The sequence below is a fragment of the Akebia trifoliata genome, chromosome 3 (genome assembly GCF_017979445.1).
Source record: "Akebia trifoliata isolate Shusen 1 chromosome 3, ASM1797944v1, whole genome shotgun sequence".
In the NCBI taxonomy this organism is placed as follows: Eukaryota; Viridiplantae; Streptophyta; class Magnoliopsida; order Ranunculales; family Lardizabalaceae; genus Akebia; species Akebia trifoliata.
The window spans coordinates 41,466,453-41,479,162 of NC_141377.1; the positions used below are offsets into that span (position 1 = coordinate 41,466,453).

At 32.5% G+C, this 12,710-nt stretch overlaps 1 protein-coding gene across 1 annotated transcript; it reads right to left on the minus strand.

The window, feature by feature from the left end:
• Positions 1-1,069: 1,069 nt before the first annotated feature.
• On the minus strand, positions 1,070-8,666 carry LOC147407021 (endo-1,4-beta-xylanase 5-like). Its single transcript, XM_086432811.1, has 8 exons — positions 8,653-8,666; positions 8,444-8,532; positions 6,481-6,527; positions 5,458-5,677; positions 5,163-5,326; positions 4,382-4,480; positions 3,484-4,266; positions 1,070-1,507 (listed from the first exon to the last, which is right to left on the minus strand). The coding sequence occupies exons 2-8, from the start codon at positions 8,502-8,504 to the stop codon at positions 1,145-1,147; spliced, it is 1,737 nt and encodes a 578-aa protein (XP_086288937.1). The 5' UTR covers positions 8,505-8,532; positions 8,653-8,666; the 3' UTR covers positions 1,070-1,144.
• Positions 8,667-12,710: the final 4,044 nt, after the last annotated feature.

Below are 12,710 nucleotides of genomic sequence, written 5' to 3' on the forward strand. Positions count from 1 at the left end.
CACTTAGCTAAGTATGATCTGGCAGTAACTCGGACTTAAGTCGACTTAATCTAGGTCTTTACTAGCTAGCCACAGCGATTACTTGGGATTTTATTCTTCCAAAACTATCCCAAATTCTAGTTCTTGAAAGCATATTACCAAGTAAGATATTACACTCCAATTTCTTAAATTATTTAACACACCCCAATTAAAGATTAAAACACACTCTTCAAACGATACAAAGGTTTGGTTCAAATTCTAATCTCAACATTATAACACTCATTCAAACAATTTTAGTGGTATAGTTGTTTACAATTATTATTAGCCTCATATAAAATCTTAAACCCCAAACAAATAGAAATCTAGCACACAAAAAAAGAAAAAAATAGAGAACTTCTATTAGCACCCCAACTTTTACTTATTTTCAACCATTCACTTATTATCTTTAGAGTTAATCTTCAAATTGTGCACTCAATATGCCGAAATTTCAGTTTCGGTACACTTTTCATTTTAACTCCCAAAACATGCACGTGATACACTATTCATTTTTTACTCGTCTATGAACTCGTAAGTTCGTCACTTTTAATGTCTACAAATTCGTAAGTTCGTCACTTTTAAACTTACAAGTTCGTAGATGCATAAAAGTAAACAGTGTATTGCGTGCATGTTTTTGTAATTAAAATGAACCATGTACCGAAGCCGTAATTGGAACAGAAGTCATGCATGTTTTCATAAATATCTCTTATCTTTATTCTTGATTGGAGTGTAATAAGTAAACGTTGGGGTGCCAATACCAGTTCTCGATAATATTGATGGGGGGAATGAAAATGATCACAAAACAAATGGTGTCTCCCTTCTTTATAACAAAACAAAGATTGGACCATGGTTTCAATCACTCTAGATTGATGAGATGGCCCACCAATTGTACAATACGGCGGCCCACATACTTTACCAGAAAACAAATATTGGCCCACCAGTAATCAATCTTGACTGTTGTTTCATGGTGGACGGAAGCACACAAACATGGTGGTTTCTTCACTCATGCAAAATATTCCAAGTTTCTCAATAAATAAAAACAAACAAACTATTAAGTTCCTAAACAAAAATATCCATAATATTATTATTGCTGTTGAAACAAGTTTGACATGAATTTTAAAAAAAAATCTCATATACTGAGTTGAACATGGAATGTTGATTCTTGTGAATCTGAATTTCCTGCTGTTTCTACTTTGAAGGTATGAGCCATGGAGGAGGAATTCATGGATGGGTGACTTACAGTCACATGGTAATCCCCATGGAAAAGTAAAGTCTCATAGAAGCCATTACTGTCAGTAGTACCCACCAAGTTTCTTTGGGTCCACTCATGGATGAGCTTGTCGACGACATGGCCCGTGGGGAGGTTCTTGAAGTTGTTATCTGTCAAACACATTCTGTAACAACCATTTGGATGCCATGCTGTCCACAATACAATCCCTTGGACTGCAGGATGAGAGTGTGCTTCCCTCAGGACTTTCTCCAAGACCCGTGCCTGTCCTCACCCCAAAACATTCAAGAAACAAATTATACCATTAGCTCTAATTAATTTGTAAGATATTTTATTATAGAGATATTTACGAAAAAGAGATCAACTTTTGGCGAATTTACTATTCTGGCTCACTGTTCATTTTAAATACCAAAATGTGAACGAAAACGAATTCAGAGGGTTTTCACTGAGAAATTGTAACTTTAAACCTGCAAAATAGTCACTTCGTTCTGAATTTTTTTCAAACGAAAACATGATTGTTCACATTTTGGTAATTAAAACGAACAGTCAGAAGGAATAGTATACAACTCATTTTCAGCTCACGAGTAGTAATTCACCCTTTATTATATATATTTATTGAATAATTTTCTTAATTGATCATTATGCATGTGATCCCAGAAATACAAGTTTGATTAGACTTATTTAGTGGGTTACAATTACATTGAAAGCGTATAAGCATTAGGGGTTAGTATGATCGTAGAGAAAATGTTTTCTTAAGGGAAATTGAATTCCTTGGAAAACTGGCCACGGTAAAGTGAATTCCCATGTTTAATTAGATGGGGGTGTTTGTGAGATAAAAACATCAAGAGACGAGAAACTCATTTCGTATGTTGGGTGGAAAATTATTTTCCCCGTTGAGGAGAAAATCAATTTTGCTGAAAGTGATTTTTCCAAATTGCATTTTCCCTCGTGCTATGTTTTAGTCGGAGAATATTTTTTGCCAATATGGAAAAAAAAAAAAGCGATTTCTCAAGAAAAATGATTTTTGTACAAAAATGTACAATATTGAAACACTTACAAATTGCATTTCCCCATCCCACGATGTCATCAAGAGGTATGTAAAATTTTTTTTTAGTATTATTGACTAGATCTAGCTTTGACATGATATAAACATTTAGATCAAGATTTATTGCATGTGATTTAAGAGTATTAACTAGGGTGACTGGGTTATTCACCAATTTTCACATAGGGGGAATGGGTCTGTTCCACATAGATCGAAAATGGAACTTAAATAAAATCTCGATTTGAGTCTATTGATTTCGATTTTAGGTATGAGATCCTAGGACTCAGAACCGGCCCTATAAATACCCGATATCCATCAAGTACCCACTAAGAAAAATAATGTTTTTTTTTTTAATGAAAAAAATATATGAGTATAAATAAAATAGACAATAATTTATAAAAGTAAGTATTTAGTTTGTAATTTCTCAATTAAAAAATTAAGATCAATAATAAATTTTTTAAGTAAATCAAAATTTTGATAATAAAATCATAAAAATTTAAAGTATAAATAATTTATTTGTCATTGAAATTGTATGTAAATATGAAAAATGAATGGAAGTTCATGTAAAGAAAAGGTAAAATATTAAATACTTTATATTTTAATTTTGCATAAACTACAATTACTTCAAGATATCTCTTTGTAAGCATCTAATTAAATTACTATTTTTATTATAATGTTGTAAATTTACTAGTCGGGTATCCGTCGGAACGCAATTCTTATTTGATCCTTAAGATAGTTAATCAGAATCGGACTCGATCAGGGTAATTGGGTACCCATTGACACCCTTAATGTCACACTACACTGATGTGGAGGTGTGCAGGAAACCATAGGTGCTTCTCTCTCGAAGAAAGCATCTATGGTTTCGTGCACACTTCTACGTTAGGGCAGTGGAAGGCAATCACGTACTCTAGTTTTTTTCTTTAAATCATACATAAATGAGGCATGTTGGAGTGACCTCTAGATCGACCTCATTTCGCACTTGGCTAATGTGGAGGTGTGTCACTCCAGCATTATTCTACATAATGCTACTTGTACTCGGCTGATGATGTGGCAAGTGCATAGAACTGCAGACTTTTTTCTTGTGTATCCCGAAGAAAAATATATATGATTCTATGCACTTGCCCCATCGACCGAGTACAGACCCAGTACAGTTTTTCGAGTGACTCTTCTACATAAATATTCCCAGAAATAAAAGTACCTGTTTTGGTTGGCTTTCTACATCCACTTCAGTGAGCCATATGGGCAATTTTGTTGCTGCAAGAACATCAATGGCAGATCTCATGTAAGGAAGATTTAGATATTTGAAATGTCCTTCAAGCCCAATCCCTATGGGCCCACTATTCCCAGGGAAATTCATAATATCTTTAAGCTTCTTTAGATACATCCCAGGAGCCGACTTCGAATCCCTGCTGTTCTCTATTGTATTATAATCATTCAAGAACATGACCGTGTTCGAGTCGAGTTGACGCGCTCTCTGGTAGAAAACAGCCGAAGCGTTCCACCCAAGCTTATCCTCAAAGAAAGAAAAATGCAGATTTTCATTAACAACATCCCAACCAATAACCTGCCCAGCATACTTGGAAACAATCGAGTTGATCCTCTTCTCAGCAGCTGTTCTGAGTTGACCCGGAGAAAGCGAGTTGACCCACCAGGGTTGGTATCTTGGATCGTCCCAGAATATGTTGTGGCCACGGACAGCAATTCCATGCTGTTTGGCAAACGCAAGCATGGCGTCAGCAACCGAGTAGTCAACTTGTCCATTGGATCTTTCATTGCTGTACCACTTCATTTCGTTTTCAAATGTGGTTACTGTGAATCTCGAGGCGAACCAATTTTGATAAGCGGTGTTGTTAAGGATGGTGTTGGTTATAGCTGATCCAAATGGGAAGCTTTGCTTCTTTTGAGTAATGGAGATTGTTGCACCTTCTAGGGTCTTACCTTGGCCGTCGATCGCGTGGAATCTCACCTTTGTTTTGCGACTCTGCATCAATATATTATGCACAATAGAGAGGGTTAATTTTAATTCCCATATAATGGGTTATAGGGTAACACTATATAATAAAATATAATTATCACAATTATTTTATTTTTGGTACCTTGTTAATACTTTGATATTGGTGAGATCTCCATTCCTCCTTGGTGAATGGCTGTAATGAGACACTGTCTACCCATATCTCCACTGTTGTGTTTTCGCTCTGTAATTTAAGGTGAAATAATCTGAGAAATTTCTTTAACAAAACAACTCAAAAGAGGGTTGACATTACGAGAGAAAAAAAAAAGAGAAAATTTGTGAAATCCTCATTACAACACGCTATTCATTTTAGGGGTATTTTTATGAAAAAGTGATCAACTTTTGATGAACTTACGATTCCATCTTACTGTTCATTTTAATTATCAAAATGTGAATGATAATGAATTCGGAGGTTTTTAAAGTGATTATTTCACAAGTTTAAAGTGACTAATTAGAAATAGTCAAAAACCTCTTAATCAACTATCATTCTAAATTTATTTATTTATTTTAACGAAAACGTGGTCATTCACGTTTTAATAATAAAAATGAACAGTTAGTCATAATCATAAATAACTCATTTTCAGCTCAAATGTGTGAAATTAATGGTAATTCACCCTTCATTTTAATTCCAAAAATTATAAATTATCATTGTGTAATAATTTTCTGACACATGCCCCCATCGCAGAACGGTATCATTACCATTGGGATACGTGTAACCATAAATCTTTTTCTTGTATATCCTTGAGGCAAATGATCTATGGTTCTGTGAAGCGGGGCATCATATTACTGCGACTCATTATCATTTTATGAGTAGGTTTGGAACTAATGAGGTGTGGAACAATTAAAAGAAAAAGAATTAATAATACCTGAAAATAGAGTTCAACAGGCCCAGATGAGTCGACAGTGAGGCCACCTTTAAGCATGGACCAGCAACCAGACTCAGCAACAACTACACCCACATTACTAAACCCACTAGTTGTTTTCACAATAGCAGTTACAGCCTCACTTCCTTCACTCACCTGTATCCAAGCTGGGGAGGGAAAAAAAAACTATCTTTATATTATTTACAATTAAAAGTGATTTTGACTAATAAAATGATATATTAAACTCTATTTTTGGATTTAGGCTTATTTAGAGGTTTATAAATCTTGAAAAAATTACCAGAGAAAGTGTAGAGCTTTTCCTTCTGCAAGTAGAGTTTCTGTGAGAAACTGTCAAAAGGTTGGTTTCTACTGTGAGCAACAATGAAGCTGTTTCCTCGTAATTTTCTGTTTTCTATCTTTCCACCGCCAAAGGAAGTCCATCCTTTCAAACCATAGTTGAATTCTGGATTAAGTATGATCCCTCCTCCATATTGAGGTTTTTTAGGCTCTCCTATACACTGTAAAAGAGGAGAAAATATATATATAATGCATATGTAAAAGTTAAACCCCAAATTATATATTTATACATACAAAATAAATGAAATTTCAAAATTACCCTAATTTGGGTATAAGTGTATAGTAGGGCTGGACATCTTATCCATCACAACAATTTGGATAGAAAGAGATTGAAAATAATAGCGTAGATGAAGATATTGAGATGGATAAATGAAAAGAGGAAAAAGACAAAATAAAAAATGAGCATATTTTTTAAAAGAGTCATGATAATCTGATGCTCTTTGACCTATGCCCCCATCATAGAACCGTAGAACATTTGTCTCAGGATACACAAGAAAAAAAAATATATTTCTACGCATCCCGAAGAAATGATCTACGGTTCTGTGATGGGGGGCATATGTCAGAGAGGGGGTGTCTAAAAATCATTAGTCCTTTTAAAATATGAGAGTGTATTAATATGTGTCCGTGAGAAACTTAGAAAATTCAAGATATAACTTAGTCACATGCTATTAATAAATTTAAGTAGAAAGAACATACAAGTTGAAAATTCTAAAAGAAAATCAAGAACATTGTAATAGCTAGAACAGATTTGGATACTTAAATCAATAAAAGACATCGCTTTAGATAGAACAAAGTTATGGACATGTTGTGAAAACTTCTTGATGAATATCCTATATCTAAAGAAAAAATTTGTTTAACTAATTAACAATCTCTTTTTTATTTCTCTGAATAACAAGGAGATTCTCTAAAAGAAATACAACTAATCCCATGATTTTAGGACACTAGTTAGTTGGAGAAAACTTGCCTCGACGCTTGCTGAATAATCGTATGGCAAAGCCTTAGTAGTGCGCCCTGCAACCATCAAAATAAGATCAGATTAGTTTCCAAAATTTTGATTTGGATGCTAAAACTAACAAAGTGCACTATGATTAGTAGAACATGAGTTTGATATGATCCCACAGAACAATGGAGGGAAAGGTGGCACCAAATGTATGATAAATTTAATTCATAGTGTTTTATAACAATATCTTATATTTTTCTTCAAATATGGATTATTAGCGCTGTGGAGGGGTAAAATAGCACTCTATCTAACCCAAATATGTGGTAACCAATAAATGTGAATCTTAATGATAGAGTTTATTCAATGAAGATCTCAAACACTATATTGACAGGTATCCCAAGAATTGTGTTAGACTATGTATCATACCACGTAGCATAATTAAAATTTGATCGAAGTAGGAAGAGAGATTTAACCAATTGAGGTGGTTATCTTATTTAGGAGATGAAAAATGCTAAAGTGACTTCTTATGACATTACTTTCAACATTGTGTTGATGTGAAGGTCTACTTAGAAGTTAGAACCATAGACGTTTTCCTAGAGACATGAATGAAAAGCATCTATGGTTTTGAGCACAACACAGCACAGTGTTGAACGCAGTGTCCTATGCAGTCTTTCTTAGGAGAATCATGGGTTGATTAAAAGGGATAACATTTCCTTTACTTGGGTGGGGTGGGGGAGGGGGGTGCTGGGGTGGGGTGTGGAAAAAAGATATAGAAAGGGGAAAAAAGGAGGTCTAGCGATTATATATTACGGGAAGTCAGGGGCAACGTGAATATTATTCTGGATTTTAGAGAAATGATGCTCCAAAGTCTGGGGATGTAGACATTGGATTCACTACAAGCTCCACGAAAATATATTGTGCTTGCTCATTATTGTATGTGATTTTAATCAAATGAGAATCGATTAAAGAATCAAGTCCAAATTCATCAATTTGATAAGAGGATTGGATTGGAGCTGTAACCGATCCAATAAGAAGTGGATCACCCTTCATGGATGAAGTTTTTATTAGATCTATCCAAATCCAAATCCACTCTGTTAAAAATTGGAGAAGATTCAGATTGAATAAAAACCAATTAGTTTGATCATTGTTGCATTGATATGTTAAGAGGGAACTTTTCCAATAGTCTCCCTCTAACTTTATTGTCTTTATTTTTCTACTCATTTTTCAATAATACCCCTACAACTTCATTGTTTGTCATCTTTTACCTCGTTAAACCCAAAAAAGATGATCATGTCGTAAGCATGGGCAAACTCTAATCTATATAATAAAATACAACGGTGGACGCTACTCTTTTTATCCTACATAAAAAACGTTTGGGATTTAATATTTTTACGAATCTCAAAGACAATTTTTGACTTTATTGTCTTTTTTCTTTTCTTCTTTTCAATAATATCCTTTCAACTTTATTGTTTTTGTTTATCTTCTACTCTCTTTCCAAGAAACCTAAGATTGCAAAATTTTCAGAGAGTTTTACTAAAACTTCCAAAATAAAAAAGTCATGAAAATAGAAAGGAATGGCTGATAGAAGATTAAAGAGATACGCTGATAGCAGAAATAGTTAGAAAAAAGGTCTAATTATATATTAAAATCTTTTATATAGCCTTAAATTAAATAAATTTGGAAAGTCATAACCATCCAATCTGTACACTTTTAGTAATATCATTTTATGACTCATTGAGAAGAATTCAATAATCAGATGGTTACAGTTTATCTGATTGATTGACTTAGTGGCTCTGATGGAACATATGTTTAGTGGGTCCAGATCCTCTCCCAGCGTTACCACTTCTAGAAAGAACCAATAAAAAATGAAAAACTCAAATAGTTATATATAAATTGCTAAAATCTCTCCGATTTCATAAGAATTGGAAATCAACACCATAAAATAATACTTCTTCTGTCTAATATAATAGATTGAACAGAAACAAACCTGTAAAAAGAAGAAGTGAACATATCATCAAAAGAACACTGTTTCCCTCAACAACTTCCATCGTTGATGAACGGTAGCTGTATGGATTCCTGAAACGCATTGAACCACTGAATCAAATATCAAGTACATATCCATGCATTAAGAGAGAAGAAGAAGAAGCCATTAAAAAAAAAAAGAGCTCTTATGAGAAAATGCCAGATTGGACTTACAGGAAAGAGAGAGAGAGAACAATCTAATGAATTGGAACAAGTACAAGCCAGTATATATAGAAAGAACAAGCTACTATATATAGAACAATTACTTAGCAAAATATATATATAGAAAGAGAGAGAAAGAAATATTTGATGGATTGGAACGAGTCAGTATACGTCAAGAGAGAGAGGGGGAGGCGTTAAATAAGAAAAATGCTAACCTGACTTCATACACACTGCCTTTAACACTGCACTGACGTGGTATTATATTACAGAACCATAGATGCTTTTCCTCGGATACAAGTGATGTACATTCGAGGAAAATCCATGGCTCTGTAAACAGTATTGAAGGCAATGTTGTTGGATGTCAATTAATGTAGGATGGCTCGTTAAATAATTGTGTGGTTTAGCAAACATTGGAAAAAAAAAGGAATATTCTTTTTTGTCTCGTTCCTAAAGGCCGTACGCCTTGCTACACTAAAGCACATGATCATAAATGTGTTGGCTTCCAAAATAACATTTTGTTAAATAGGATCCTTAGTTCAAGAGTAAATGACACTAAGCACCCTCGTGAACTTTAAAATACTTATACTAAATGAAGGTTCAAATTTAGAAAGATATTTTCATTTATGCACTTTAATTTATTCTGTATCTTATGCAAAATAATAATAGTAATAATATTATTATTATTTCAAAAATTATGGGAAATTATTAAAAAATTTCTACCTAATTTTGATTTACTTACCTAAAAGAAATTTAATTGGTTATGATTTATTTTAAAGGTTCTAAATGTTTGAAATTCAAAAAAGATTTGTTTGAAAGTAGTTGTACCATTAAACTACTTTTGTATTTTTATAAATTTCAAATGTTTTGGAGGGAATTCAAATTTTTTTGAAAATTTTAATATTGTGGGAATTTAACTTTACACCTACATTTTTAGTCCCACATGAAATACGAGTAAGACTCACCTCAAACTTATAAAAGACTCCTTACTTATAATATTTGTTATTTTAATAGAAAGATTTTATTATTTGTCGCGAAAGCTCGTTGCTATGTTCTCGCGCGATGTGCGAAAGGACGTTTAGGTGTTTAGGGCTCATTGAGCGCTTTAGAGGCGCACTTTGCACTTTGCATATACACATCGAGTAAAAAGCATTGGGTAGTTTTTTCCTATTTGCTAAGTGTACCATCAAGGTTCAATATTAATCGTTGAATAGATGATTAAGATGATTGGTGATTCAAAGTAGTTGATCGTGGTCAAGACTACAGGTCAACATGGTTTGACAACACAATGAATTGTTAATAAGTATGATATTGAGTCAAATAGAGTTCACCGCGAGTCAACAAGGTTTCTACGACTGTTGGTATCTATTACAAAAGGGTGTGATTATCTAATAGGAACCCTTGACAGTCATGGTGCCTTTTCAAAAAGACACAACCACTCTGTAAATTCAGATTTTAAAATCCTTTTATGGACATCTAAAAATCACAGATTTCTTGCAATTTTAAAATCTCTCTCCTTCTCTCTCTCTCTCTCTCTCTCTCTCTCTCTCTCTCTCTCTCTCCTCGTCTTGGGCATAATATCTTAGTGTTCAAATCTTTTTATGTTAGTGCAAAAACTATGGGAGATAACAGAGAAACTAGAGTTCGTTGTATCTTAGGAACGTGTTTGTTAGAAACCTTTTTTGCATTCTCGATTTAATTTCGAAAGGGGGCAAATAATATTTAAAAAAAGCGTAGTTACAATGTGTCTCGAAGAACAATCAATCTTTTTTTTTTTTGCTTCTATACAATTTTTTCCAATATTTATCACAGTCCTTTGTGTTCCCTTTACTATAACAAGTTTTTCTTTTTATTTATTTTCCTCTAATATATGATTTTGAAGGCCATTGTGAAATTGCCTCAACCTTTTTTTCACTAAATGTGAAAAGTGAGCTATCCGATTAGTAAATGTGGAGATTTTCTGAGAATTGAGAGTTGTCACCTATTTTAGGTCTATGAATAAAAAATAATTTCAAAATGGATCTAGATTGGTCCACAAATAAGAGAAATAGTTAAGGGATCAGATTACGGGTTTTGAAAAGTGTTAGGCACTGGACCTATCCGATTATAATGATCAGTTTCTACTGCAATCCAAAATTATCCTTTGATCAACATACAAAGATTAAAGTCAAACTAGGATAAAATCATCATCAATTTATATCGGATTTGTTAAATGAATCTTTCAAGTAGGATACCTCTAAATATTACATAATTTCTCGAATTTCACATAAAAATGAGAAACTTTGAAAAAGTCTTAATTTCATCTCATGTTCTAAAGTTCATGTGGCAATATTTCTAAATTAAAAATTTATAAATATGATTTTTTCAAAATAGAAAAATCATAAAAAAAAAATTGGATGTACAAAAAAAACAAAAAAAAAAAAAAAAAACAAAAAAAATATAAAATTTCTAAATTATAAAATCTCCACCTTGACTTCAATTCTGCAAATTAAAAAAAATTATAAAATCTCTCCCAAATTGAAAAATTATAAAAAAAAATATAAAATTTATAAATTAAAAATTTCTAAATATAATTTTTCCAAAATAGAAAATTATGAAATTTCCAAATTAGAAAGTTCCAACAATAAATTTTTCAAAATAAAAATTATGAATATGAAAATTTTCAAATTAGGAAATTATGAACATATGACAACTCAGCAAATTGGCAAAATTCAATATCGTACAAAATCACCAAATTAATGAAATATGAATGTACAGGAATCTCGAATTATCCAAAATCAATATTATGTAAAATTACTAAATCGGGAAAATATTATCATGCATGGATCTCAAAATTGGTCAAAATCAATATCATGTAAAATCATCAAATCGAAAAAATATGATCATATTTGAATCTCACAATTGGCAAAAATCAAATACCATATAAAATTATTAAATGAAGAAAGTATGAACATACATGGATCTCAAAATTGACAAATTATGAACACATTAACAAATCCATGAATTAAAAATTCATACATGTCAAATTTATAAGTTGTGAACATCGTGAACACACAGCAAATTAATGAAACAAGAGTTCATACACATACATAAAATTCTTGAATGTTAACATTAGGAATACATGGCAAATCAATGAATCGAAAAGTCATCTATATATGTAAAATTTTAAGATCAAAACGTTAGGGACACGTGGATAATTAGTAATTAAAAATTCATGTATAGATGTAAAATTCTTGAACCAAAACTTAATGGATACATGGCAAATCAATGAATCAAAAGCTCATGTATATGTACAAAATTCTTGAATCCAAAAAATTATGAATACATAGCAAATCAGTGAATCGGAATATATATATATATATATATAATTCTTAAATCTAACCATTATGAACACATTAATGAATGTCGATCGATCATCAACACAAAATACACAACAAGAAAAGGAGGAGAAAGAAAAATAAAAAATAAAAATAAACCAAACTTACCTCTACGACATAATGGTGGTTGCTGTGTGTTTCTTCAACGCAACTTAAGACGATAATGGATAATGGATGTTGGTGTTCCTGTAGAAGACAAAGAAGATTTCGTTGTTTCAGTCATCAAGTTATTACCCTACTTTTATTATTATTATTACAACCAGAAAGAAACTCATAGAATGGGAGGAGAAGAACTGGTTTAGGGACATTCAAAGGAGAAGAAAAAAAGACTGAGAAGGTTAGTTTTGAAAGGTTAAATAAGGAAGAGAGAGACTGGTTTTGAGATGTTAAAGGGAAATGAGAGGTGATGGTTTTAGGACGTTAAAGGGAGAATAAAAAGAGGTATGGCTGCTGCATGTTGCTGTGGAAGATGAAGAGAGAGAAGGTTGGTTGTTGGGACATTAATGGCTACTGTTGTGTGTTCAAAAGGAGAGAAAAAAAGAGAGGGAGAAGGCCGTTGTGGTGAGTTTCCTTTTCCTTCTGGCTTTTTATTCTTCTTTTCCTTTTTTTTTTTTTTTTTTCTTTTTGTTACTGTTATGAGGACGTGAGAAGTAGTAGGGAGTTAGAAAAGGATCAAAGATGTGGGGAGAGATGAAA

Excerpts from the sequence above, each read along its gene's own strand:
- LOC147407021 (XM_086432811.1), bottom strand. The coding sequence starts at position 8,504 with ATGGAAGTTGTTGAGGGAAACAGTGTTCTTTTGATGATATGTTCACTT. Across the intron at positions 4,481-5,162 it reads CTGTTGAACTCTATTTTCAG|AGCGAAAACACAACAGTGGA; the intron begins GTATTATTAATT and ends CTTAAATTACAG. Across the intron at positions 1,508-3,483 it reads TAGAAAGCCAACCAAAACAG|GCACGGGTCTTGGAGAAAGT; the intron begins GTACTTTTATTT and ends GGGTGAGGACAG.